This window comes from Empidonax traillii, unplaced genomic scaffold, assembly GCF_003031625.1.
Source record: "Empidonax traillii isolate 1590-97213 ecotype Southwest subspecies unplaced genomic scaffold, ASM303162v1 scaffold262:size680716, whole genome shotgun sequence".
Taxonomy (NCBI): Eukaryota; Metazoa; Chordata; class Aves; order Passeriformes; family Tyrannidae; genus Empidonax; species Empidonax traillii.
Window position 1 is genome coordinate 312,444 of NW_020955455.1, and position 27,550 is coordinate 339,993.

The window sequence follows — 27,550 nt, forward strand, 5'->3', positions numbered from 1 at the left end:
CAAAACTCCTGTGATACTCTACCTATCCAGAACTGTGTCACACGGAAATCTTGTGTCTGCTTTTCTTTGTATCTTTTTTTTTTTTTTTTTTGCAACTTGGACACGTGTGCAATACTGAAGAAAGAGGAAACAGGTTTCTGGGAGAATGAACCTGCTCTGTTGGCCTCAAGCACTGCATCCCATCTCCTGTCCCTTTCCCACCATCCTCAGCCACCTCAGAGGATGCTGCTTCACTCTGGCTATGCACAGTCAGCAAGAAGGATCCCAGGAGGATGAGGGTTTACAGATTACACTGACTTACATTTCATTGCTCCATCTGAACAGAATGAATTTTACAGATTACAATGACTTACATTTCATAGCTCCATCTGATCAAAATGAACGAGCTCCCCCTGCACTGCAGCGCTGCAGATGGCAGCTCTGTAATGGGAGAAAAGCCACATCCACCAAGACCCTTCCTTCCCTGTTTCAACAAAACAAGCAATTAGTGGCCAGCAAAACCACCCCTAGAGCTGCAGGTTGGTGACAGAAAGAGCAGAGGGCTGGGAGAGGTGACCTAGGCTGTGCGGAGAGAACAGCTTGTATCCAGAAGGACGAGCACAGTGCAGTGAACTGCCTTCGCAGCAGAAGCAGCCAAGCAAACAAAGCTCAGTGTGCCAGGGTTAACCTATCAGTGCCAAGATGCTTTTTAGTCCACAGCATCACCATCTCTGCTGACCACCAGCACCTGTCCCGCCCCTGATCTGGCTACAGCTTTCGGAGAGCCTCTCCGCAGGCTGGCAGTGTTTACGACTTCCTTGTTACCCACCATATGAGAACGTGTTTGCATGAAGTTCCCAGGGCACGAAACACGCTGAGATCATCACCCAGCACTGCTGTGAGAGGCAGATGGTTTGCACTGAATCTGGCTGGCAGGCTGGTAGTCACAGCCGTCCCTGCCCAGGCCAAGTGAGGGGCCTGAGCAGGGATTGCTCCCTAAGCCAGGCTGCCAAGGTACCACTCTCCCATGGGATACACACAGACAGGCAAAGACAGGTGACAGGTCTGTGTGCAAGGGCACAGTCATTGCACTTGGTCACAAAACACCAGAGCTGCAGAGAGGAATGCATTTTTATTTTGATTTAGATTTTGAAATTAATTCATACAAGCAAAAGAAGGGACTCTACTAATAAAAACAGAGCACAGCAGGATTTGAGTGGCTATATTCTGTTACGGTGTGGTGAAAGTAGATTAATTTAGAGGGTATGAAACACTAGTGCAGGTTTCTCCAATATGTTTTTTCTACCAAATATATCTTCCATTAAACCCAAGTCCTTGTGGGACAGGGAAGAGCCAGCATTTCACAGAGCAATTTAATCTATTGCTTTGACTGTTTTTCTTTTTCTCATTTCACCTTCTGCCTGAAGAAAATCTCGATTTATCATTAAAAAACAAACAACAAAACAAACCCCAAAAACACTCCAGAAAAAACCCAACAACCATCACCCAGAGGAACACTGGGTTACTGGGGACAACAGCAGATGCATCAGAGAGCTGAGAACAAAGAAGCTGATGCATAGGTTGGAAGGAATAAGACTTGAGCCTCAAAAATAGATGAAACTTAACACATGACGCTCAGAGGGGGTAGTTCCTGAACCATCTCATATTGTTCTGACTCCAAGTGCTGTGCTACCCTGTGGTCAAAGCTCACCCCTCGTTAACATGCTTTGTTCCTTACAAGTTGTTATCTGCTTCTCCACTTTCCCCATGCATAAATCAAGACACAGCTTCTATATTAAAGTCCTTTTCTAAACACCCAAAGCTATTAAAACGTAAGTTTTTAATCTCTAATTAGGCTCATTAGACACAGATGTGCTTCTTACAAACCCACTCGAGCATTTATAAGGGTTGGCCGACACAGTATTCTAGTCCTGCATAGAAATTAAAGCATAGCTCCACATCTGGAAATGAATTCTAAACATATCATTGCAGAATCCACAAATCTCAATGGCCCAGATCAAAAACGCCCCACTTAAGTTCTCTAGGAACATTTTCTGGCGACCAGTGTGCAATGTAGCCCTGTGGCAAGATCATTTTTCCCGCACCCAGAATTGCAGTGGAACGTTTTTAAGGACTCACAACCATACTGTGGCAAACAGAGAACTGGCAGTGTCAGAGACTGGCTGATTTGACATTTACCACTTTGACTACAAGTGATGCTTCATGAAGCAGGATGATGAGCATCCAGGTCTGGACTGAGCTGCTCTTATAAAAACAGCATCTTTCCTGGCAAGGCAGGTGAAAGCTAACCCAGCCAGCAACCTGGGAGAGCACTACCACCTCAAGTCAGGGCCATTCTTTGGTTGAAGCTTTGGGAAGCCAAAGTCATCCTTTCTACTTTAGAATTCCAGCTCTTTATGCCCAGTTCTTTTCCTTATTTGCTATGTACCCTACACTGTTCAAAGTCTTTCGGTCTAATAGAGAACAAAACCCAGAAAGGTCTCACTTCTTCAGGTAAATCAGCCTTTGAGCCATAGAAGTGTTGGTGGTAAGAATTTGTTGACTCAACAATAAGGGCCAGAGAGGTTCCTTGGAAAAATATGACTGCCCTATGCACAACTGTGGTCCTTCCCCCCCAGTTCCACACAGGGCACTGTACTGTGTCTATGGTGATGCCAACAGAAGGATTTTCGGGCCTCAGACTCCTCAAAAGATCCAGCCTATCCTCCCCGCACTGCAGTAAGCCAGGACTGATGAACTTCATTCCTCAAGATTAGGACCAAAGCTATTGAATGAACACAGTATATAATACAATGATTTTTATGGACAGCTATTTCTAGGAGGAAACTTTACTGTCTTTTTACTAGTGATTTTATGAACAGACATTATTCTATGTCAAGAAAAAACACACCCATATTGGAACAGTTGCGTGTTTAGCAATAAGCTTTATGAAACAGCAAGCAGCAAAAATAAACATTTATTAATGAGAACAGAAACAACCAACAGAACATGTTGAAACACAAGACCTCATGAAGTTTTACAGAACAATAGAGTGTAGACCAAGCTGTACTGTACTGATCAGAAAAGCATGAAGGCACAGGGCTTCACCAGGTTAGAATGACCTGTTACACAGAACCAGCAAGGAAAAACATATCTTTGCTCCTTCCAGTATATTTTTCGCAGTGCTGGTTCTTTTCATTGCCTTAAATTGCTAAGCAAAGACAGCAGGATGAGTTTAAATGATTTATACTCTCATTAACATCAGTGACTTAAAATCAGCAAGCATGGAACGTAAATTTAAGTCGCTAACTTTCCATTTATGCAATAGCTTTTACTGTGATGACTGGTCTCTCTTAATTTTTTAGCCAAGGTTAACTTTTACTTTGCCATTAAATCTAGACTTCTATCATAATTACTAATTTTGTTACTGGTATCAGTCTGTAAACAAAAGTACTCTTCCTGTTGTTATGTTTGTCCAGACTCTGGTGTCATAATAAATGAATCTGATATCCTTCCCCCCCAAATTCCTACTCTGCTGCTGAAACTACAGAGTAGAAACCTGGGGTCAAGTGCACAAGTCCAGCTTTTAAAAAGCAACAAGAAGTCTTAAAAGCACTGCACATCTAAATTATAAATGCATTTTAAAGCAAAAATGATCACATATCAAGAAGATTTCAGAACAAACTTGTCTCTGCCTCAGACCTCTTTCACAGGTTGCTGAAAACAAAAAAGCTTTTTCTTACTCTCAATTGATTTCTCAACTGTGAAATTATTATTAATAACCTGAAAATCTTTGTCATGCCCCTGAAGAGATGATTACCAAATAAGCTGGGGCTTTCCACATCAATCTAGGCACCAGGTGTTCAGTGATGTGTCCATTTTGCTAGATGGACCATGAAGTGCTGATATTCCATGTTCTTCTGAATGATTTATTTATACAGTAGAAAGTTTCTTACACACAGGTTGATTCCGAAATAAATACATGTCTCGAATCTTTAAAATAGCCGATTACACCTTTAAAATCAAATTCAGTTATGTTTGCCATAGAATTCCCTGGCAAGTTCCATATGATTACCTGGCACCTGACAGACGTCACTGGGCTCAGACTGCAGCAATGAGCAACAGTATCACCACTGTGCAATCACTGTTTCTGCAATTTCCCTTCCACTGCAACCCCGAGCACCTCACTCTATCTTTCTTCTTGAAAAGTCCACGTAGTAACCACTACATTCCCTAATTTTACAGAAGTATTCCCAGAAACTTTCTTTAAACTTTGATACCAAAGTGCTTCTCTGCTTGACTGTCTCCTTCACAGAGGAACTCCAGAAGTGTTACTTAAATGAAAAACAAAGGTTGAAAAGTGTCAGAGAAGAGGCTGACAACTAACTAGACACTTCTGAAGCCTCACTATTTGTCTCCAGGGAACAGAAGTGTGTCTTGTTCAGACTGGTACAGGACACTTATATAAAATATATATACACACCTAACCAGATGCTCCTCTCTTCCAGAAGCAGAAGCAGTACTGCTTATTCAGAGAAGTGGTAAAAACAATGCACAGTCTCGAGTGTCTCTAGGAAAAACAACACTCTCTTGCTTTTGAATTCTGTTCTGCAGACAACAGGTGATGAGAAGTGCACTGCAAAATAAGCAGATGTCTGAAACTCAGAGTCTTTAATGCTTTAAGTGATTAACTGAGCAACTTATCTCTCCATAAATGGACAGAAAAGAATTTCTCCAAGTGTCATTTAAAATAAGGTGGCCAAAAAAGCTGGAAGTTGCTCAAACTTGAAGGGTTTTTTTAATGTTGCAATTGCTTTTGGTTTCTGACAATGCTGATTTCTATACCTGTACCATGAAAGGGTTGGCCTTGGGTGTGCAACCCAGCTTATAGAGGCAGGAAAATAAGAGAGGTCTAGCAGAATGCAGAGGCCTCTTCCCCTAAAAATTCTGAAAAAGGAGGTAAATCTATGCTGAATTGTTTAGAAAAAGAAGCTCATGCTGAGAGGACCACTGTAGCCATCAGTCACAGCTAAAAGTGCACTACTAGTGCATATACCAAAGTGTTATATTTAATATTCAAAAAAAGCTCACTCCATTCCACTGGATTTCAGCAGGCTTGTGTCTACCATAGTTTTGGAAATTCTGACCTTGGAAAAGATTTTACTTTTAAGGGTTGTGACTTCCTATCAAAAGCCTTGTTAGAGGTCACTGGCCTCTGGCATTTCTTCATCAGCACTACTGCTGCCTAATTACAGCCTAATTGCTGCTTTCGTGGTGGAAATCCCAACCCACTGAACACCCCACAAGCCTGTGGCTCCCTCTTCAGTGTGTGTCTGATGGATGGGTTGCTGGTTTGAAGTTCCACACGGGCTCTTTCCCTCTGCTCTGCTACAACTGGTCATAGATGTGACAGCCTGTGTCCATCTCAGGTAGTCCCATGACCTGTGTCGGGTACCTGCTGTTACCCTGTGCCAACAGCTACACCCTGTCATATACACACAGAAAAAACCTTAAAAAACCTCTGCTGGAAAACTGCAAACCATCTTCCTTTAGACACTTCACCTCCAGTCTCTTGCAGACACAAAAAAACTTTGGTGGCTCTCACACAGAGGACAGAAACCTGCAATTGCACACAAGTGCACCTGGCTATACCCCAGCATTTAAAGCAGGATCTGATCCCGTGGCAACCTGAAGTAAGGTGAGGGGAACAGCAGCAGAAGGGCTGGCAGCAAGAAGGCAGTTTAAGACAAGCATCTGCAGTGAGACCTTTGAAAGCAAACTAGCTGATTTGCAGAACAGTCACGCAAGATGATGATGCCTTAGTCAAGAAAAAGTCTCAACCAAACCCAGTCCCAGGGTAGGAAAGCCTCAAATCTCTGCTGAACACCATCATATGGGTGTCTGGGAATAAAAAGGCTGTGTCATGGAGTAGAGAGCCTCCCAGACTGGCCAGGAAGTGACAGTGCACGTTCAGTCCTTCAGGGCTCCTTGCCCTGAGAAACAAAACCCTGCATTGCAGCTCGAAGCCAGACCCAAGGCACATCTGTACTACTTTTTACGTAAGATTTTTCCACTCAGCACACTGACTCACCAATGGTCTAGCAGAAGCTTCAACTTTAGCTCATGCATGTACTGTATTTGATGTTACTGCCCTCCATCAAACAGGAATTTTCTGCAAGAAAAGTCCTGTGTAGTTGCTCCTTTGAACACGGCCCTCCACAAACATCTGGAGAAATCTCCACCTCAGTCTGTTTGCCTACTCATTCACTTACTTATTTTATAGGCACAGTTAAGGCATAAAGGTAATTTAAAACTCTTATCTGATGGCTTTCCATCGTTTCCAGCTGTCTCCAGAGCCTAGAGCACCACGGCAGCACAGCAGCCACCTGAAGAAATCATCAAAACTATTTGAAAAACGTTTAGTAAGTAAAATTATTTCAATCAAAATCAGATTCCGAAGGCCAATCCCCACAGCTTGCCCTGTTCTGTAACACTTTCTCAACAGCTGCAGAATGCAAAAAACCCTTCACCTGAAACACCTCCAAAACAGGTTTTTCGGAGGAACATGGCAGCATAGCAGGCGATACTGTTAATCTGCAAAAGCTGAGCCCAGTAATCACTGCCCTGAACAAATAAGATGCATAACTCTGTGCAATATTCTGAAGCATTTAGAATTTACTTGGAAATTACGGTTTAGTTCAGAAAGTTACTATTAAGAGAAACCACGTTCTTCTCTATTTCTTAAACAAAGCTACTTGCAGTCAGCTTTCCACGCTGCCACTCCTGTAGTTACCTACACAACACATCCTTCAGGACACGTAGAACTAAAGCCAAACAAGTGAACATAAAATAATCTCCCCTGACTATCTCTACACAAGTAGCCTTGTTGGAAGCAGTTTGAATTCATTAGTAAGAGAGGACATGTAACCAAGAGGCAATACAACCCTCTGCATGACCAGCAAGCACTCTCACATAGCTTACAGGCAAATCTTTTTCAAGTGGCTAAAAAAATTTCAGTGCTCTGAGGGACTTGCTACTATCTGAGTTAGTGCAGAGTAGCTGAAAGCCAACTCCACTGAGCTTTAAACAAGTGACCTGAGGTTTATTTTCATCAAAAAAAGCACAAAGCTTACTGAAGGCTAAATTACCTGACTTTTGGGACAGACCTTGCAGAAGGCTCCATGCTGGCATGTCTGGACAGAGATGCTTAACTTAACATTAATTCAGGTGTCTCTACCCTGTGCTGGAGTGTCGATGTGGTTACAGCACAGATGCACCCTCAGGTGTTCCTGGAACAGGAGAACAGTACCACATACCCATTCATTTTCCCCGCGTGGTTTTAACAGCTACCACCAGGGTGAAACCGACAGCTCCCCACATCACATCATATCCCATACTGAGCAGGAGGTTCCTTCTATGAAAGAGACTTAGGAAACCAATTGAAATAAAATGATACATAGCTCACAGTCAAAGAGATAATTACATCACACGCCAGTCAGCTAAAGGACTCGGCCAAATCATTAGGTTATAAGAGGAAAAATTGTTACAGAAATACTTTGTATCTCTAATAAAGTCACATTTGTGACTGTATAGTTCTTGGCTATATAAAATTAAAACAATTTCAGAATTGTAGGTCCTGTAACAAGTTAGCTTGTAGCATCCCCTCTGCAGGAAAAAGAGAACCAGTGTTCAGGGAGAACAGGAGATGTGGACCTCACTACTGCAGAACACTCCTTCTAGCCTACAATGGCTGCTGGCTACCACCCGACTTCAGCAAGAAGAACTAGAGGGTAGAAAGACAAAAATCAGTGCTGCAAGGTCACATTAGGGATCACCTCTGGAACATGAGTCCTCAGCTCTCAGGAGCTGTAAGGTTCCCTACACCATTTCATTGCCTAATAGACTGATTTTTCTTTGGGTTGTTTTCAGTGGAAAATTCTCACTGTTTCCAGGAGAGCCATGAACTGCTGAGCTCCAGTGGAAAGTTCATGTGTACAGTTTATTAATTTAATCTCCTTTCACGCTCATCTGCCCTGTTGGTTTCTTAGGAAACGGCCAATACCTCCAGATAGAGACCTGCCAGAAGGCACTGCTGAAATGTGAACCTCAAATCCATTTTTTAACTTTAGATACAGAAGGTAGGCATTGTGTGGATCCAATGTGTTTGCCCCAACCACCCAGGAAGCAAGAGAAAGACAGACTTTAACAGAAAATCTGTTCCACAGTGGAAAAACATTTAAAAAAATAATCAATGGAGAACAGACATCTAAATCCCTGATCTCATTAGCATTGCTTCAGTGTCCTCAAAGGGCTGTCAGAGCTCTCTTCATTTATGGGAAGAAACCTTGTTTGCACCAGAAAGACAATGGAAACATTAAATATAAATCTAATATTCAGTAAGTTTACAACATGTTGGTTGCCCATAGCAACACAAGGGCACTACCAGCAGACTCTCCTTAACTGAGACTGCAATTTTAATCAATATTAACTGAGTGCACATCTAATCAGACATTATTCTTTACATAGAGCTGATATTTAAGTACAACTATCAGATTCAAGAGCTATTTTTCTAACACCCAGACTTGAGAATATTTAAAAGATATGGTGGTACAGCACCACAAAATTATCCTGTTCTTTATCAACACTGGATATAGAAGGTTTAAAACTTACAACGAACAACCATTTATTTTATATGAAAGACTTTAAATTTATGGTTTCTACTGTCTGCTACCTCTTCCTCTGTACAGCAGAGGTTTCTTATCTAGAGCTTTTCTGAGACCCAGCAGGCCCTCCAGAAGCCCAGTGTGCCACCAACAAGAGCTACAGCAGATCAACAGTATGACAGTTCTCACAATAATGAGGTACATCACCCCAGGTGGACCATAAGCCTCTTTCCTAGAAGTCTGGGCAAAAAGTCTCCTGCACTGACCAGAAAATTTTACTGATTTTGACTTCTTGGGAGATTTCTGTGCCTCTTACCCACCTCCCACACATTTTGGGACAGAACAAAAACCTTTCAGCACCAGTTGTCCAGGTTCACCCCTTTTTCGATAGCTCTTTAGTAGAGACAGGTTCACAGATAGGACAGATGCAAACAGTTTGGAGGAGAGAAGAAAGATTTTGCTTTGTTTCTATAACAGCCCTTCAGCAGACAACAGTGGATGGAGCTTCAGGACAATTTTTACCTTAAACAGGGAATCATAAAATCACACAATATCCTGAGTTCAAAGGGACCCACAAGGATAACCTGGTCCAACTCTTAAGTGAATGTCCTCAAAGAAACATTTCTTAAGGCAAGACCAGATAGGTGGAAATAATTTACCAGCCACAAATGGCAACACAGGCAAAAACAGACGACAAAAGCAGGTGTGGTAGTTTTACCTGGTGGCCACAGATCAGACACACACTGCCTACACATGTCCCACATGTGTTTTGGGAGTGGTCCACAACCTTTTGATTTCTTTGGACTGCTAAGTGTGTACCTGCTGTGCCAAAATAGCAAAACAACAGTTTACAGGAAGGCTTTACCTTGTAAGCCCTGAAGTACTCCAGCATACCCAAACCTGTCAGAGCCCTGCAGGTACCAAAGGAACTGCCACATAGGCCTCCCACCATCCGCTGGATAATTAGCCAGATGGCAAGCCTGCAACAAAGCCATCACAAGGCAGTCCATGTTCCTGTTCACTGAACCTTGTAATGCAGCTTAATTTCTCCAATCTAAATACCAAGCCCTGAAAGCTGCTGTATCTCTTGCCTGTTTTCTAGATAACATTAGGTATCCAGAAGGGAGCTGTTTGTATTAAAATTAGGATGTGTCACAGTAAGCACATTCTGTAAAAGCCAGGGAAAATATTTTTGAGAAAGCACTCTAAATAATACTGTCTGTTCCTCTTGCTACAACCTGGCCCCTGTATTCAAGGGGCATCCAGCACAGTAAATGCTACCCTGTGGTTGAGCTGTAGGGAGAAATGTCCTGACATTGCTACATCTGTAGAAATCTTTCTTCAAGTTATGAGGAGATAAGGACTTCTTCTAAGGGCAGGTCCCCTAGAGATCAGAAGGAATCCTGACTAGTTGCTTTACCAGCAACTTTTAACCCATTATCATGGGTTTGTTTACAAAAGCTTTAGCACAAGAGTCCCTCAATATATAGCATACATACGTCCCCTGACACTGGGGCTGGTCAATATCTTGTCCTATGATGTTTCTTGGCATGGATAACCACAAACTCATCTCTGGCTATAACACTCAAGACTGTGGCCATACAACTTTCCGTGGAACAAGTGACAGAAGCACACAGCAACTCTGCATCACGTGCAAGGCAGCTAAGTTTACACACGTGTGCAAAAAGAGCTTAAACAGATGCTGAGGATATTAAAAACTGGCCACTGCACATGGTTTTCCTTAAACTGAAAAGCCTGAGCACTATTACTGATAGCCAATGCACTATGAAACCCCTTCTGTTTCACCAGAGCAATGTCATGCAATCCTTTCTTTCACGTGCTTGCATGGGCACTTATAGCTCCAGTATTTCACCCATGACAAATACTGCTGGAAGGGAAACAGCCAGTAGGCAACACAAGCTTGTTGCAGTACAAAGCCAGCACCAGTACCTGAGTGAAAACTGGAGGGATGCTCAGCCAGTAGGACTGATCACATCTTTCCTACCAGAAGTTACTACACTTCAATAACTCAAAGCAACATGTACAAATAATCTTTCCTGCAGTGGTAGCTATAAGAATCTCAATCATTCCTTCATGCCAATGTGGTAAAAAGGTACATTTCAAGGAAAGATGTTGGTCTTCTCATCAACCTCTCAACTGAGGTTTGGAACAAAACAAAAAGGCAACGTTTCTCCTTTTTTTTTTCTTTTTTTCTTTTTTTCTTTTTTTTTAATTTCTTGACTTCAGAGGCATGACAGAAAGGAGACCAGAGAGAAAGCTGAAAGAGAAACTTCCATTCAGCATCAAATCATGATAGCAAGTGGTAGAACTCTATCAACACCAGAGAGGAGAGACCTCTATAAACAAAAAAACAAACAAACAAAAAAAGTGATAAAAGCAAGAGTTTTTTAAAATAACACAAAACAATACCAAGGTTAGGGGAGTTGGTAAAAGCACTGACACATCAGGGATTGCAAGAGCAGAGCAAACCAACCGTGGAGTTCACAAACACAGCTCCGCACAGCTGGCACAAGTCCCCTGGAATGGCTGTTACCCAAGAGACTGGCACAGTGTGTTACCTTGCATACCCACAGTAACTTTCCCTGCACAGTTCACCAAATTTGATTAGAACTCTTTGAGGTGTTGCAGTTTCCAGCATCCAACCATATCTTGTTTTATTTACATATGGACTCCATTTACTAATGACATGCAATTTTCCCTGAAGCTAGAACTATGACAAGGTAAGACAGTAAGACTAATATTGATACAGATTAATTTTAATTGTGCAGTGGCATTTACACTATCATAAACTTCTGATAAGAAGCACAGCACTCAATTTCAAAACAAAATCTGATTTTGACCCATCATATCTGCAGAGCTCCTGAGGAACAGGCCCAAGGTGTCATTTCCTTTGTTGTAATCTTCCTCAGTAAGAGAAGGTGGTGTGTACACAGATTTTACATTTAACCAGCATTCCCCACTCAGATCTCACAGCAACAAGCTCGTTCATTTTCAGAAAGCGGTTTGTATCTTTTAAGGTATATAAGGAGATGGATACAGACCTTCTTTATGCTGGGGGTCATGCAGGTTTATCACTAGTCCATTAATTCTGTGCAACTGAAAATCATGCTTCATTTCAGTCAGGTTTGAGCAGAAATGGTAGAGCAATACCAAGACATCCACACACATCATGGGACAACGGCTCCTTAAGACTCCTTAAGATGTTATTCCCTCTCTTCCCCTCCATCACTGGTGCTGAGATGCAGTGATCAACCCTTCCATCCCTGAAGACACCTTTGCTCTCAGAGCTTTTTGATGTGCATGCATTGCTCAGCACACCTCTCTGTCCTAAAAAGAGTTTTTGCTCTTCCTGATGCAAATCAGTTGAGTTTCAGGGTAGCAGCTCAAGTCAGGAAACATTATTTAGGCTGAAATATTCACTGGACATGGTCAATGTTTTCCAGGTGATCTGCCAAACTAAAAGAGGGCCAGATTTACAGAGCCACTTGCTGTCCTCCACCAGGCAGTAAAACAATTCTTAAATAAACCTCAGTGGTTTATTAGCCCTTTCTCTTCTGAACTGGAATGGGCCTTAAAGATCATCTAGCTCCAATTTCCCCTGCCATGGGCAGGGACACCTTCCACTAGACCAGGTATCTCAGAGCCCTGTCCAATCTGGTCTTGAACCCTTCCAGATGGGGCAGCCACAGCTTCTCTGGGCAACCTGTTCCACTGCCTTACCACCCTCATAGTCAAGAATTTCTTACTAATATCTCATCTAACCCTACTCTCTTTTAGATTGCAGCCATTAACCCTTGCCCTATCATCATATGCTCTTGTAAATAGCCTCTGTCTTGCAGGCTGCTTTAGGTACTGGGCAGCCGCAATTAGGTCACCATGAAGCCTTCCTTTTTCCAGGCTGAATAATCCAAATGCCCTTAGCCTTTCCTCATGCGAGAGTTGCAACAACTCCTCTTTTAAATTTTTTTATATTTACATGTGTTTGTGCTTTTTTTTTTAAAGTTTCTGCAAGATAAAAGTAATTTTAAAATAACTTTTAAAATAACTTCAGAAGGCATCCATCTGATCCTTCTAGAAGTCTGTAACTTGAACTGTTGACACCGTTTAGAAGAGAATTAATCTGAATCCTAACCATACAAGTTTTTACCCTGCCTAGGCCATGCCTGATAGGTGGCTCTTGAGAAGGGGACTGTACACGCCACCACCACTCAAGTGACAGGGACAAATGTACAAAGGACTTGTCTGGAACACAGATTTGCAGCACCCTACTGAAAGCTGACCAGGCAGCTCTGGTTTAGAGTGCTGTATGTGCTCACCACCCGAGCACAGGATCAGCCTGCGCCAGCTGATCCACTGTGAGACTCAAGTTCAGTGTCTGTTTACAACAGACTTGGGCTGCGGGCAAACACTTGAGGCATTAATTGGAGGCCATGCTGACAAATACAGCAAAACTTCCCCGGAAACTCAGGGAAGGACAACAGCTAGCTTTCGAAAAATCTGACCCGGCAATGCAGAATGGCAACTGACACAACTGACGGCAGACTGTTGGAGGGAAGGATGGTACTTCCACATGCGTAACAATATTTTGCAGTTTGAGAGGATGCTGGTGGCAATGACAAATCTATAAGGGCATTCAGTATTCACTGCAATACAGGATGGGTGGCACCAGGGAACCAGCCCTGTCTTTGAAGAGCAGACATAGGTCTATCTGAAAACTATACAGACACATTGTAGTGGTTACTTTGAAAGAAAAGGTCAAAAGAGGACTACTGAAACTACCAAAGTAATAATTTGGAAGGGATCCTCATTAAATTTAGTATGATTTACAAGTTAAGATGAACCTTTTTTTTTTTTTAATCATCATTGGCAACCAGTAGAATTAAATGCCATGCCCTAGTAATGCCCAAGGAAGAGCACTTCTACCTTTGCATAATAAAAAGAATGAACTGACTCTAACCTTGAAAAATTACAGTATTTGTCATGTTTATCAGTTAAGACCACAGCCTGAAGTACAGCTTCAGACTATTAAGAGAAAGTTCTTCAGCCCCACTAAACCCAAAGCATAAGTTAGCAACAACAAGGGGATAAAAACTCAGCAAGGGTCTAATACACTTCAGAACAACAAGCTTGGAGCGATATTTAATAGACCTGCTTCATCCATGCCTCCTGGCCCTCTGTGCGTCAGCATGAAAACGTTATCACTGTTGCACTTGACTGCTGGTAATTCCCTGTGATGTTAATGAGTTCTGAATTTATGCAAAGTCTCCCGGCAGGTGCTTCCGCAATATCTACCAACCGAGGTAGCAGTGGAGGATACCTGTGGTAAAAGAACGCAGCTTTCTCCAGTTATTAATTAATTGCAAGCCAGACTTCAGTGGCCATTTGAAAAATCTTTCAAAACCCCAAAATCAGCTGGCCTAGAAAGAAGGAGTCAACAAAAACGCATCAGGACCTGGTTCTGACTTCCTACACATCTATGGAAAAAAACTCATGGCAAGTTCCTATAATTCTGATGAATCTTTCAAAAAGTACAAATCAGAAAACAGAAAGTGTTTGATCCTCAAAGCAATTAAGATTTTCAAGAGCTGTCAGAACTTTGTGCAGTCAAGAACATCTGCAACAACATAATGACCCCACAGCTCTTCTACAGAATTATCCATGATCATTCAGCTCGGTTATTAACCAGTAGCCCCCCAAAAACCAGCCCTGCTATACAGGCACATAGTACCAAATATTGATTAAAGGGAAAGCTATGGCACTACTGGAGTCTATGTCATGGAATACTAGTTTCCAGTTCAGAGCTGGAGAGATGGATGGTGTCTTGGCAACAACAGACACTTAATGTTCTCCATCTCATATGCAGACTGAACAACCAGGGTCCCAGTCACTGAAAAGAGCTGAAGTGTGCACCTAATTAATCCATCTGTCAGATCAAGCACAGCCTATAGTCACAAACCAAGCGGCAAGCAGTGCAATCTTTGCACCTCTAAAAGTCAATACAGAAGCACTTCTAATGTGTGCTAGCAGCTAACCTTATGGGAGGTTAAGCTATTTTTTTCTGGGTTGGTCTCTACCTGAAGAAATTTCCCCCCAAAATTCAGAGATTAATCTTTGAGAATTCAATGTTGCAAATATAGAACCTTAGAGTTAATAAAAGCTTATATCTGACATTTCCCACTGCAGCATGAGAGAGCTTTTTTTCTGCAGAAAGCATGGATTATAAATTCTATGTAGCTATATAATCCAAATAAAGCATTCTCCTATAACCAGATAATCTCTTTATAATAATTCTTACATGCACAGCATGGATCATCTCAGTTATTTTCACAGTCACTTTGCCCTAATTTTTGCAAGAAGTACAAGAAATTCTTTTCACAGAAGTGCATTTGTGAAATGCTTTCTGAGGTACATCCACTGAAGGGTGTGGCTCTGCTGAAAATGATGAAGGCAAGCAGTATGACTTTTTACTCCATCACAGCAGCAGAGGAACTGCTACTGTTTTGCAGAACTCTGTATCTTCAGGTTTTCCATTAGCATCCTGAAGTGGCAATTCCTGCCAGTTAAATCTCAGTAAAGATGTGTCACAACATGTTTTCAACAAAAGCTGGACTTGTTCTAACTCCTTTACCATACCCATTTCCCCTTAATCGTCGTGCAGTGATCAAAACCAGAATCTGATCCAACTTCAGACACACACACACATTATCAGAAACGGAATCACTAGCCAGCAGTTTCTCCTTGGCTTATCAACTGCCAACAACCCGAAGTGAAGTGTAGCTTTTACACGCTCCAGTGGACTGGGTGACCTCCATCTTCTGAGCCTGTGAACATGCTGTTCCTGTAACTATTCTCAGAACTCCCTATTCACTTTTTTTTTCCCCTTTATATAAAGGGAAATTAAGATTCGAGATCCAGACAGACCCACAGGCCTAAAAGAGATTGATAGGGGGAGAGAGGAATGGTTAAGTCTTTCCCTGGACTGCAACACAATTTTTCTGCAAGATTCTTTGAAGTTTAGGAATCCTAAGCTTAAAAAAAAAAAGCTTTCCTGCTGTTTCCATATCACATTGATCCTGTGAAAGCCCTGTTACACACTCCCATTCCCAAACTGTCCACATATCCCTCCAGCTTGTCTCATGGGATGTTGTGCTTGGCTTTCTCTTGCTCCACATGAATTCCACAGTAGGATCCTATGAGAAACAAGGTTCAGGCATTGTGCACTGCCTTGTGCTTTCAAAATAAATCCACATTTGCCTCCATTAGGGCTCAATGCCACAACTAAAAAGACACGAGAGCATTTTGATGACGCAGGCTGTACTTATGCTAATCTATTTTGCCTCTGGAACAAAGCTGTCCCACAGAAGCAGGAGAGGAAGCGCTGCCGCAGAGGGGATGCTATTCCAGCAGAGTCAGCCCCTGTATGGACACAGGAGCACTGCACATTTTTCTGCACACCACAGACCCCTACTCTAAACGACACAAGTCTGGGAGGGTGAACCTTCACCAGTTTCGTTCCATCAGCATGATCTTCCATTTCCATGCATTACCTGATGAAGCAGTGCCCGCAGGATCTATATGTGGTGTTCAGCAGGAGAGTCTGCTCTGGCCATCACAGACAGTGTATTTTTCATTTGAATCACATGCATGTTGTTGGGAAAAAAGTCGTGTTTCATACAAAGAAGCATACTGTTTCTAGAAGCATCAGTCACAAGATCATGCCAGACAAAAGCTTTGCAATGCCATCTCTGGCTAGGAACATTCCTATTTGTTTCTACTTTTCAATTAACAACATAAACCCCATGCAATGCACATCTCTTTCCCTCCCTTTCCCATTTCTCAGGTCAGTTTGCTCAAGCAGCTCCTTGGATGTTCGGGTTCTGCAGACTTGGGAAATTTTGAAATTTGTCTTTTACTACACCTCAAGGTACTTGCAATAACTCACGACAAAACAAGTGTCAGATTAGAAATTAGGCCCCACAATCGAGGCACTACCAAATGAGGACAAGCCCCATGAGTATTAAAGTAGTAAGTACTTTCCTCTACTGTGTAAAACACTACAGGTAAAAGCCTTTTTAATCAGAGATTTCTAACTATGGCCACAAACATTACCATTTGTCTTATGGAATTGTTCTACTTATACAGAATTCAAACATTTTCTGAGTAAACAAGAATCACCGATATGGCTGTTGCGCATTTTCTTTGGTTGATGATCTCTTAATATAGGGAATGGCTTGAGGATCAAACTGGGTTTTTTGGGCCCTGGCACCTCTCTCAGTGATATATATCACAAAATCACAGAATGCTTGGGGTTGGAAGGGATCTCTAGAGATCATCTGCTTCAACCCCACTGCCAAAGCAGGTTTACTTAGGGCAGGTTGCACAGGATCACATCCAGGTGGGTTCCAGAGAAGGAGACTCCACAACTTCTCTGGGCAGCCTGTTCCAGTGCTCAGCCACCCCTACAGTATACAAGTTTTTCCTCATACTCAGATGGAACTTCTTGTGGCTATTCATGGAAATTCACTGGGGGACTGGGGAGGAAACTATCATTAGATCGGCATAAGCATCCTGAATGTTGATGAAAGAACCAAGATTGTTTTTCACCTGGGACCACATACAAACAAAAACATGAAACAAGACATAACCAAGGGAAGCAGTTTGCTTGAATATGTGTGTACTAAATCACTAACCTACGTTCCCGTGCAATCAGTATAACATGCAAAAGAGAAATGATAATTAGAATATTGCTGTTCTGCCTGGATTAGGAAAAGAGACTGTCTACAGACTGAGCACTGCAGAGCCCAGAACATCAGCTGCTCATACGAATGGAGGTCGGTTCAGGAAGGACATTGAAAAGAAATTGAGAAAAACCTGCATCAGACAAGCATGAAGCAAGACACCATACCATTCCTGAAGGGGAACAACTTATGACTGATGGTCCTGGATGCTGAAAGAAAGAGAAGCTCAGCAGAAAAGCTCTTATACAGCCTACTTTGGAAGCATGTTTTGGGAAGCCTGTGGAGAAAGAGATTGCCGATCACTGATAAGGTACGTTTGTGCTACCTGCTTCGGCACTGCACACAGAGCGCAAACAATGTGCTCTGGCAGGAACGGTGCTGGGTTACAGGAGTCACTTGGTGGATAGTTATTTGATAGCCTGACCTATACAGCGATGTTGTTGACAAGTTTTCTGCACTAACTCCAGGCAGACAATTTGTCAACAGCAGCAATAAAGCTGCAGCTATGCAGCAGAACTTACTAAGCTCAGGAAGAACTGAAATACTATTAGCAAAATAACTTGTTCACAGGCAGAGGCTGCATCTCCACTCACCTGTATAGCTCACCAGTAGAGTTGGAATAACTTTTTAAGACATAAAAACCAATATTCTCTCTTTTCTCTTCTGTAGAGGAAATAAGGTCTTATTCATCTTCAGAGAACCAGTGCTCTTCTCAACAGAAGTAACTCGCGCTGCCTTCAGCTTTACTAAAAATAACAAACTTTCCTCAGTACACAACTAAGATGATTCTGCAACTCACCTAGGAAAAGCAGCTGGGAGGCAGCTAGCTCTGTGTGTATTTAGGAGAGCATTTCTTTGTGAAGAAGTTTCCTGAAGCAATAAACCTTGGTATCCTGTGAATCGGTGATGGATGTGTCCAAGAGCTGAGCAGATTCCCTAAGAGGTATTCTTCAAAATTAAGCAAATTTCCACCCACAATTTCATTCACTCCAACTCAGTATCCTCAGACACAAACCAGTGAAACAAATACTTGCTTTCTCTTGCATACTACAAAATGGACACCAGTTCATTGCAGAAGATTACACTTTAAAACTCAAAGAGTAATGGTCAGATTGCACAGGGCTTGAGCTGGACTGACAGATTTATTAGTTGCAAGTTGTATGTCTGCATCACTACTATGTCAATTTTATAGTGACAGACACAGAATAACCTTATAGGAATCTTAAACTCAGAATGGCACAAGACTTCACCAAAGATGCATGGCACGTGTGAGTGTGAGGGGAAACTGTTGATGTATTTCTAGAGTCTGTGGAAAGTGACAAATAATTGATCTACACAGAAGCCAACAGACAAGTACTCCAGACAAGGTCTTAAAATGTCTGGAAAAAATGAGGCATGGCCATTAGCCAGCTCCACTCTTAATCCTCTGCCCTACTGATCAGAACAGGTGACGGGGTCTTCTCTTCTTTATCAAGTTCAGTCTTCAGTTTCACCAAAAGTAAGATATATCTCCAGAGAGGTCACAAGCCCTGTTGGTAAGCTTTCCTGAGGGCTTTCCTGGAATGAAGACTTGCAGAATTGAAGGCATGACTTGTTCTTCTCCCTTGCCCTGGCATTTTGCTCATCTCATCTCCTTATGGACCTGCCACTACCTATTGGTACATCAGTGGTAGAAATTGCTGCCTGAGTAGATATTAACATCAAAATACAGATAACAAGCTCTTGGGAATTATGGAAGAATCCCAAAAGGCGACTGTGCAGATTTAATTGTTTACTGCCTCCTTTTAAACACTTTCCTTTACTCCAGAAAGATGTCCAAACATGACTAACAGAACAACCATAGTCAGAGCTTGTACAAAGAAATGGAGAAGCAGCAGCAGTGGTCCTGCAAGCACAGTGAGAGCCAGAACATGCTCCTGTGTCCTGACAGGTGATCCTCTAGCTACAGTAGTCACATCCCTCATCACCACCATTCGGGAGTCGTGCTGGATCACTGCTGGAGTTCCAGCCTGGCTGGGGGATTAATAAAAATGTCTCCGTGCCTCTGCACCACAGGCCTAATACGGGACAGGGAGGTGACAGGACAGAACCCCAGTGAACTGAAGTACTCAGGGAGGTAATCTTTAGGCTACTGTTACAGATGACACCACAGCACATCAAAAAAAAAAAGCTAACTAAAAGCAGCACTGTCTGAAATAATTCTATTTCAGACCTCACAGTACTGCAACATTACAAATCTCCTGAACTGTAAGCATTTACAAAACATACATCTGTGTAACCCCTGGGCTACATTACAATGAATATATACAAGGATGACATTTTCATTTTAGAAGCTTTTTCCCTTCCAGAAAGATGAGGGTTTTGTGTATCTGCATTAGAAACCTAGTGTTATATTAACATATTACTTCTAAGCCCTGCAGGTATAATCTTTCTTTTTGGTTCTTAGTTACTTTTGTTTTTCTATTCTTAGGTTTTCCCCCATTTTAGGGATGCATCAGAAAAAACAAAGAGTTTTTAACACACAGCACAACTTTCTTGGGCTGATATATTCAATACTTTCCAAAAATAAAGAAAGCAAATTTTATAAGCATGTTGAGCACCCATGCTGTCCGCTGACTAAAATTACAGTTTGTGTTTTAAAAACAAAGTATCCAGTAGATAATATTTTTTTTTTTTTTAATGTTAAAAAAAATCCAGGCTGTATAGAAATGCATCTTCTGTACCTTCACAGTTTCTGAAAATTTTACACCTCCAGAACCAGTGCAGATTTGGCACCTCAGCTAAAAAACCTAGCGGTATCACTGTAGGATTTGGCTAAGCAAAACCCTTAGGTTGGCTGTCATCATCACAACTAGAGCTATCAGGCTGAGGTCCCTGTTGGCAGAGAACTAGGCCAGCCACAATGCTTCAGAAGGAGATATAGGAACCACCAGACCCATTTCTCTGGAAAGAGCTCCCATTTTTCATGTGGGCTGAAAGCTGGGAAACTGAAATACTGCGTTCCTACTGCTGTTTTCAGAAAACGAGCCAAAGGCTCAGAAGTCTGTGTCAAAGCTCCACTGAAGCTGCTGCACTTTGATAGATGTGTTTCCTTAGGAAAAGCTGTACTGGTGCCATGTGGGCAAAAGCGCTTTTACTCCAATTTCATTTACTTGTTAAGAACAGAAGCTGCTTGTATCAGTGTACGGGAGCAACGTGTGATCCAACACCGTCACCTGCCAGTTTGCCATCAAATGCCAGCCAGGGACTGGTGTGTCAAGAGACACAGGCTCAGGAGGGTTCCACGCACCAGCAGACTCAAGATACAACCCCACTTCATCATACTCAGCACATTTCATTCTAACAAAAATACCAAGGATTTGGCAAGGGTTTAGCTAACAATCTGAAACACCATGCATCCCTGCAATACTGGGTATTGACTTTACCTGAAAAAAAACCACTACCCAGTAGCTAAGGAAGAAAGCCCTTTCTGTGAGTGCAGAAGAATCTCCACAAGTCAAGTTGGAGAAAAACTGAATCTAAGCAGAACGGAGTTTCTGCAGTTGAGCTTGCATCATGTTGATAACGATGACATGATACTAAGCGTTAGGAGTAAACAAAGCACCCTGTAAATTAGTCCACATTAATTTGAAGAGGCAGGGACTTTTTGGATGAAAGGCAAAAGCCACCCGTATTTGAGAATGGAAATGTAGATCAGAACAGACATCCTGTTTTCATGGAGTGGCACCACATGAATGCGACCAGCCTGTTACCAGCCTGTCTTTATGTACAGAATTGTACCACAGTATCAAAACATGCAGAGTAATGAGTCTCTCAAAGATGTGAAACACTAGGCCTCAACCCATCTTGCAACCCGACAACGTTTAACAGGGTCTGTACGCCATTCTGTCCATCGGCCCACAGCAACTCTGCCTCATTAAGTCCTGCACTGAACTTTTCCTTGGGTCTGCATTAGTTACACAGCAGTTCTCATAACACAGTGGCAGAGGTCATGCAGAGTCAAGCCAGCCTGCCTGGCTTCACAATGCTTATTCAAACAGCCTGGAGGGAGGAATAAATGAGTGCCCACCTTCTTAACTTCACATCACTGCCTTTGATGCAACGGGTAGGAGTGCACACATGACAGAGTTGACCACCATGCAGCCTGCAGACCAAATGCTTCTCAGCTCTGCAACACAATCTCTGTATGACTTGTTATCAGCAGAGAGAAACTACGCCAAGCAGAGATCCTAGTAGGCTTTGTCAGACCAAGCAGTACTGCACACAGCTCCAGATTGCGCTAGTTAGGTCCTGCCTTCAGCCTTGCAGTAGGATACCAATGCAGATCTCAGCTGGACAAGGCTGTCAAAGAGAGAATGTTGCCCAACCAGACACATTAGAGCTTAAAAGAACTCAGTTTTGCATAAAGCCATGGATATGTCAGGTTCTCTGTCCCTGCTCTGTAAATACAACACTGGTTATTGTCAGGATGTACAGCCAGTGGACACCAGACCCTAATGCACTATCACCCCTGACAGGCAGCTGATCAATAAATAGTGCAAGTATCAGCAGCAGGTTTGATGGCTGAGGAGTCCAGGAAGGTTTCAGATGCTTTCTAAGAATGGCTTCCCTTCAGCATTTAACAGCCATATCTATCCTTAATTTTGAAGATGGGCAGATCAGCAGGCCTGTCAGATGGTTTCTAGGCAGATCAGCAGTGAGTTCAATATAAAGACATCAAAAGGTAAGATGACACTTCATCTACACAGATGATCAGATAGTCAAAAGCACCCATGCTGGCCAACAATGTTAAGGATTTTGAGTAAAGCCTAGCTTCACAAATCTCATCACAGCACCCTTCTCATACTGTCCAGCACTCAGAGGGAACAGTGCTTTCCTAGGATACCATCCAGTCTGAATAGGATGAAAAAATATTTCATGCAGCGTGTGCACTTCAAATCAAGCAAGGTACCTTCTCTTCTCTGCTTGCTTTCAGCAGGGGATCATGTTTCAAAACACAATTTTTTTAAATATAGGTTCAGTGGCAGGTCACAATGACCCCTATAACCTGAGAAAACAAACTTTTACTTCAGCCCTCTGAATGTGGAAAAGAACTGACAGTTGCATCTCCCCCTGAGACCATGTGCAACTGAAAGCTTTTAGGCTGGAAAGAAGAAACAAGAGGTGCTGAGATGCTGAGGTTATTCTGCATTTTGTGCTGATTTCGACAGGGGTACCAGTTAATTTTCTTCACAGTAGCTACTATGGGGCTATGATTTGGATTGTGCTGGAAACAGTGTTGATAACACAGGGATGTTTTAGGTATTGCTGAGCAGCGCTCACATAGGGTAAAGGCCTTTTCTGCTCCCTACCCCACCGGTGAGGAGGCTGGAGGGGCACAAGAATTTGGAAGGGGACACAGATGGGACAGCTGACCCCAAATGACCACAGGAACATTCCATATCTTCTGGTGTCATGCTCAGCATATGAAGTTGGGGGAAGAAGAAGGACAGGGGATGCTGTTTGGAGTGATGATGTTTATCTTCTCAAGTAACCAATAGGTGTGATGGAGCCCTCCCTGTTTTCCTGGGGATGGCCAAACATCTGCCTGCCCACAGAAAATGGTGGATGAATTCCTTGTTTTGCTTTGCTTGTGTGCATGCCTTTAGCTCTACTTATGAAACTGTCTTTACCTCAATACACAAGTTCTCTTGCTTTTACTCCTCTGACTCTCTCCCCCATCCTGATGTGTGAGAAGAGTGAGTTGTGAGGGGTTTAGTTGTCAACTGGGTTTAAGACACAGCATCTTTAAAGTACAGGATGGCAGGGACAGGGACAGGACAAATGGTAACTGTAATGGAACAAAACAACAGTATTGCCCAGAACCATGTTACCCAAGCAAATTAGTACCATAAAAAGACTCGCAAGGATTCTTGCAGTCCCTACTTGCAAAGTACAGAACAAGAACTACAAAGCACAGGAAAACAGCAAAAATGTTGTGCCAGACATGTTATGTTCCACCTGAGACCGATGGCACCATTTCCATGCACATGGAAAAATCCTACACACCCAGCCCTTCACATACACAAGGTTTCACTGTGAGCTCATTTAACTGGAAAAGAACTGCAGCCCTGAAGCACAGGTTCAGAGTATTCTATTAATACAAGTGTAAAAGCCCTTTGTGAAAATTTTCTAAATCTTGGATGCTGAAGCAAACCTGTTTTCTAAGCTTACTATTACTGCTGCATAACACAACATCCTGTACTGAGACAACAGGGTTGGACCAGACAACCTCTTTGGATTCTGCTTGGTTAATGTCCATGCAAACATGCATATATGTGCAAATTCCATTCTTCCACTATCATTATGGAGTTTCTAGAAAATACTTAGGAGTATTTTTTTTGTCTGCCAACAGCTTTTTCACACTTGCTACTCTCACTGCTATGCTGACAATATCATGAATAGAGGGCCATTCTTGTCACATTTGTTGCCTGTGCTTGATAAAAACACAAACAATGAGTAGGGCGAGCCACAAGCCCACATTAGCTTGTAAGGACAGTTTTTTGCCCCACCACAAAGGTTGTAAGCCAAAGAATCAACTAACCAAGAAAACCCAAACTAAACCAAGCTAAGAATATTTTCACAATTTGTCAACGCTCCCACAAGTGAGAGAAATGTTTTTCTTGCCACCGAGGGAGAATTTGTTTTTTGTAGACCTTGTAGAGCTTTTCTGTTCTTAGGGCAATTATTGTGCTCTCAGCTTCTTGCAAGCACTAGCTGCAACGAGGAACTGAGGATTCAGATACATCAACTCTAAACAATATATGGTTTGATATATTGGAAATCTCAGCAGCACTTCAGTGCTAACATGAACCTGTCAATAACCTATCCTCACCTGCTGCCAAGAGGAACCGTGCAAGTATTTCATTACAGTTCTTTCCACCTCTCCAAACATTTCATATACCTGTCTCACACAATCAGACTGAGAAGGAATTAGCTTACTCCAGGTGCCAAAGGGAATCAACATCTTGAGTGAGTGAGCACATTATCCAGCTTTCACTTTAATGCCAAGGTGAACTGTGTTTCAACAGGTCCCAAGTCACAAATAACAACACAGCTTCAAGCAGAGACTGAGGCAGACTGAGGAGTAAGGGGAGGGGAACACGCAAGAGAACCTCTCTCAGATGGGAAACAGAAATGGACAAACACATTCCAGAGTTCTGGGGCACAACATATACACAAGCAAGCCTGTGGCATCGAAGCAAAAGAGCTACATATACTCGTAAGGTGTCTTGAACTACTTGATGATGGTCTAGCCTCTCCCATGGCTGCCAGCCAGCTGGCCTTCCTCCCCAGCTCTTTTCAGAAGCTACCAAGAGCCCAGGACCATTCTACCTGCCCATTTAGGCATCTGCCAAGTCCCACGAGCCAGTACACTTCCTCCTCGCAAAGGTTCCCCAGGGCCCCATGCAGTAGTGTAACCATTATGTCAGGCTCTTCAGAGCTCATTAATTGAGTATAATTGTGTCTGCGAAGTGAAAAAACATCCTGATACGAAAAACACATGTCCTGGCACGGGGAAAGCAGAGGGCAACAAACCCTCACAGATTGCTTTCCTTATGGAAAGCATTTCATGTGAGCAAGACTATTTTAGATTTTAAATCTGACACAGGCGTTTCTTCGCAAAACACCTGGACTTTTCACACGATGAGCATCATCTCCTTAACTGCACCTTAGCGTCGAGGGCAATGGCTATAAAACCAGCCTCGGATAAGGTCTTGCAGCCTCGCACCGCGTGTAACTTCCCACCCCAGCCCATGCAGCTCTCCCGTCCCTGCGGAGCATCGCTCCCCGCCCGGGCTGTGCAACAAACACCGCCCTTTTCCTCTCCTATTTTCTAAATCTCAGTGAAAAGCCCAGCCACCCTCGGCACCTCCCGTTGCTCCCACCAGGTTCCCCGGTCCCTCCGCCGCCTCCCACCGCTCCCAGGGGCGCTCCTGCGCGGGGGAACACCGAGGGATGCTCCGGGAGGAGCAACGCTCGCAAGCGCGGCAGGAGCGGAGCCGCCCGCCCGCCCCCGCCCGCTCCTGCCGCCGCTACCCACGGGGGCACCCCGGGGGAGGAGGATGAGGATGGGGGCGGCAGGATGAAGAGCCGCGCGGGTGCCCCGGGATGACACAGCAGCGGCCCGGGGGGGATGAAGGGCCGGGGATGGCGGCAGCGCTCCCCGGGCTCCCCGTTATGTAACGGCGGCCCCGCCGCCCCCGCAGGGCCGGCCCCGCGGGAGCGGGTTGTGCGCGGCCCCTCCGCGCCGGGGCCGTGTCCGCTCGGGCTCAGCGCGGCCCCGCCCGCCCGCCCCTCACCAGCGGCTGCATCTCTGCGCGCACGGCGGGCACCTGGAACCGGTCTATCTCCTCCATCATGGTGGCGGCGGCGCCGGGCGCGGCGGGCGGAGCGCGGGCAGGGAGGATGGCGGGCGGGGGGGAGCGCGGGCGGCTCCTCAGGCGCCGGGGGACGGCACAGGCAGCGACGGCGACAATGACAATGACAACGACACCGCCCGCGGCTGCTGCTGCCTCATCGCCGCCGCCGTGACTCAGCCGCGCCGCTTCCGGGTCCGGCCGCTGCCCCCGCCCTCTTCCTGAATATTCATGAGGGGGCGGAACCACGGCCACCAGTCGGGGCCCGGATGGTGGGCCACGAGGCCACGCGCTTTTGAATATTCATGACATGGGTGGGGCTGCTGTCAATAGTTTGGGGGGCGGATGCTGCGTTCCCTGAGGCCCTTCCCCCTCTGGAATTTAGATGAAGTGGGCGGGGAGATCTCCAGTTCGAGGTCCAGATTCTCCGCGGCCCCCGCCCCTTGTTTGCATATTCATGAGGCGGACGGGGGCAGCACCACAGCGGCCTGGCGGCGGCGCTCATGTGGCCCCGCCCTTATTTCAATATTCATGAAGTGGGCGGGGCCGCACTCGCTGGTTCGGGGCCCGGATGATCGGTGTCCAGCGGCTGCCGGGGCATACCATTCCCTCCCTCGGGGGGAGCGTGGAGGGGTGTCCGGGAAATCGCCTGGTCCGCTCGCCGCTTCCGGCGTGTTGCCATGGCTGCCGCGGTCAACTTCCGACGGGCCGGGCGGGTGCGGTGAGGGGTGGCCGTGAGGGGTCGTGAGGGGAGGCGGGGGCAGCTGCGGTGAGAAGAGGCCATGCCCGCCAAGGCGGCCGACAAGCGCCGGCAGGTAAGGGATTGCCGCCGCACTCCCGTGGAGACAGCGCCGTGGTGACGTCACCTTCGGTGCCGCGACGTCACCCGCCCGAATGGCGTCCCTGCAGAGCCTCCTGCAGCGGGGACGGCGCCCCACAGGAGGGAGCTGCGCTGTGCAGCCCCGCCGCGGCTGTGCGACCCTGCTGTGAGCGCTGCCCCTGCTGTGATCCCAGCGGTTACGTCACTGTCCCCGGAGCCGCCACAAGTGACGTCACCGCGTACAGCCCAGACCGCTTCCCTCTGGGCTCACAGGGTCACAGAATTGTTGGGAGTGGAAGGAACCTGTGGAAAGCAGATCATCCAGTCCGGCCTCCCTGCCAAGGCAGTGTCACCTGGAGCGGGTGACGCAGGAATGTGTCCTTGTGGGCTTGGAATGTCTCCAGACAGGGAGACTTCACGACCTCCCTGGGCAGCCTATTCGAGTGCTCTGCCACCCTCCACACAAAAAAGTTCTTCCTCTCGTTGAGGTGGAACTTACTGTGTTTTAGTTTATGGCCACTGCTCCTCATCCTGTCGCTAGGCACCATCCTCTTGGCATCTGCCTTTGAGATGTTTGTATGCATTGATGAGTTCCCCTCTCAATCTTCTTCAGACTAAACAGGCCCAGCTCCTGCACTCTTTCCTCATTAGAGAGATGCCCCAGACCCCTCATCATCATTGTGGCCTCTGCTGGACCCTCTCCAGTAGTTCCTTGTCTTTCTTGTCCTGAGGAGCTCAGAACTGGACACAGAATTTCAGATGTGGCCTCACTGGGGTGAAGTAGAGGGGCAGGATCACCTCCCTCGACCTGCTGGCCACACTGCTCCTGATGTACCCCAGGATCCCATTTGCCTTCCTGGTTGCCAGGACACACAGCTGGCTCATGGTCAACTTATCACCCACCAAGACTCCCAAGTCCTCTGCAGAGCT

At 44.7% G+C, this 27,550-nt stretch overlaps 2 protein-coding genes across 4 annotated transcripts in view; one reads left to right on the forward strand and one right to left on the reverse strand.

The window, feature by feature from the left end:
* The window catches only part of FAM219A (family with sequence similarity 219 member A), a 92,031-nt gene extending 66,058 nt beyond the window's left edge, over positions 1-25,973 (reverse strand). For 2 of the 3 annotated variants that reach the window (XM_027889401.1, XM_027889400.1), the window contains exon 1: positions 25,744-25,973. In XM_027889401.1, the coding sequence (XP_027745202.1) occupies positions 25,744-25,803 (60 nt within the window). In that variant the 5' untranslated portion in view covers positions 25,804-25,973. The remainder of the gene's footprint in view (positions 1-25,743) is intronic. The other variant, XM_027889402.1, reaches the window with a different exon arrangement.
* A 609-nt stretch (positions 25,974-26,582) lies between these two features.
* The window catches only part of DNAI1 (dynein axonemal intermediate chain 1), a 143,579-nt gene continuing 142,611 nt past the window's right edge, over positions 26,583-27,550 (forward strand). The window contains exon 1 of the mRNA XM_027889388.1: positions 26,583-26,615. Within this exon, the coding sequence (XP_027745189.1) occupies positions 26,583-26,615 (33 nt within the window). The remainder of the gene's footprint in view (positions 26,616-27,550) is intronic.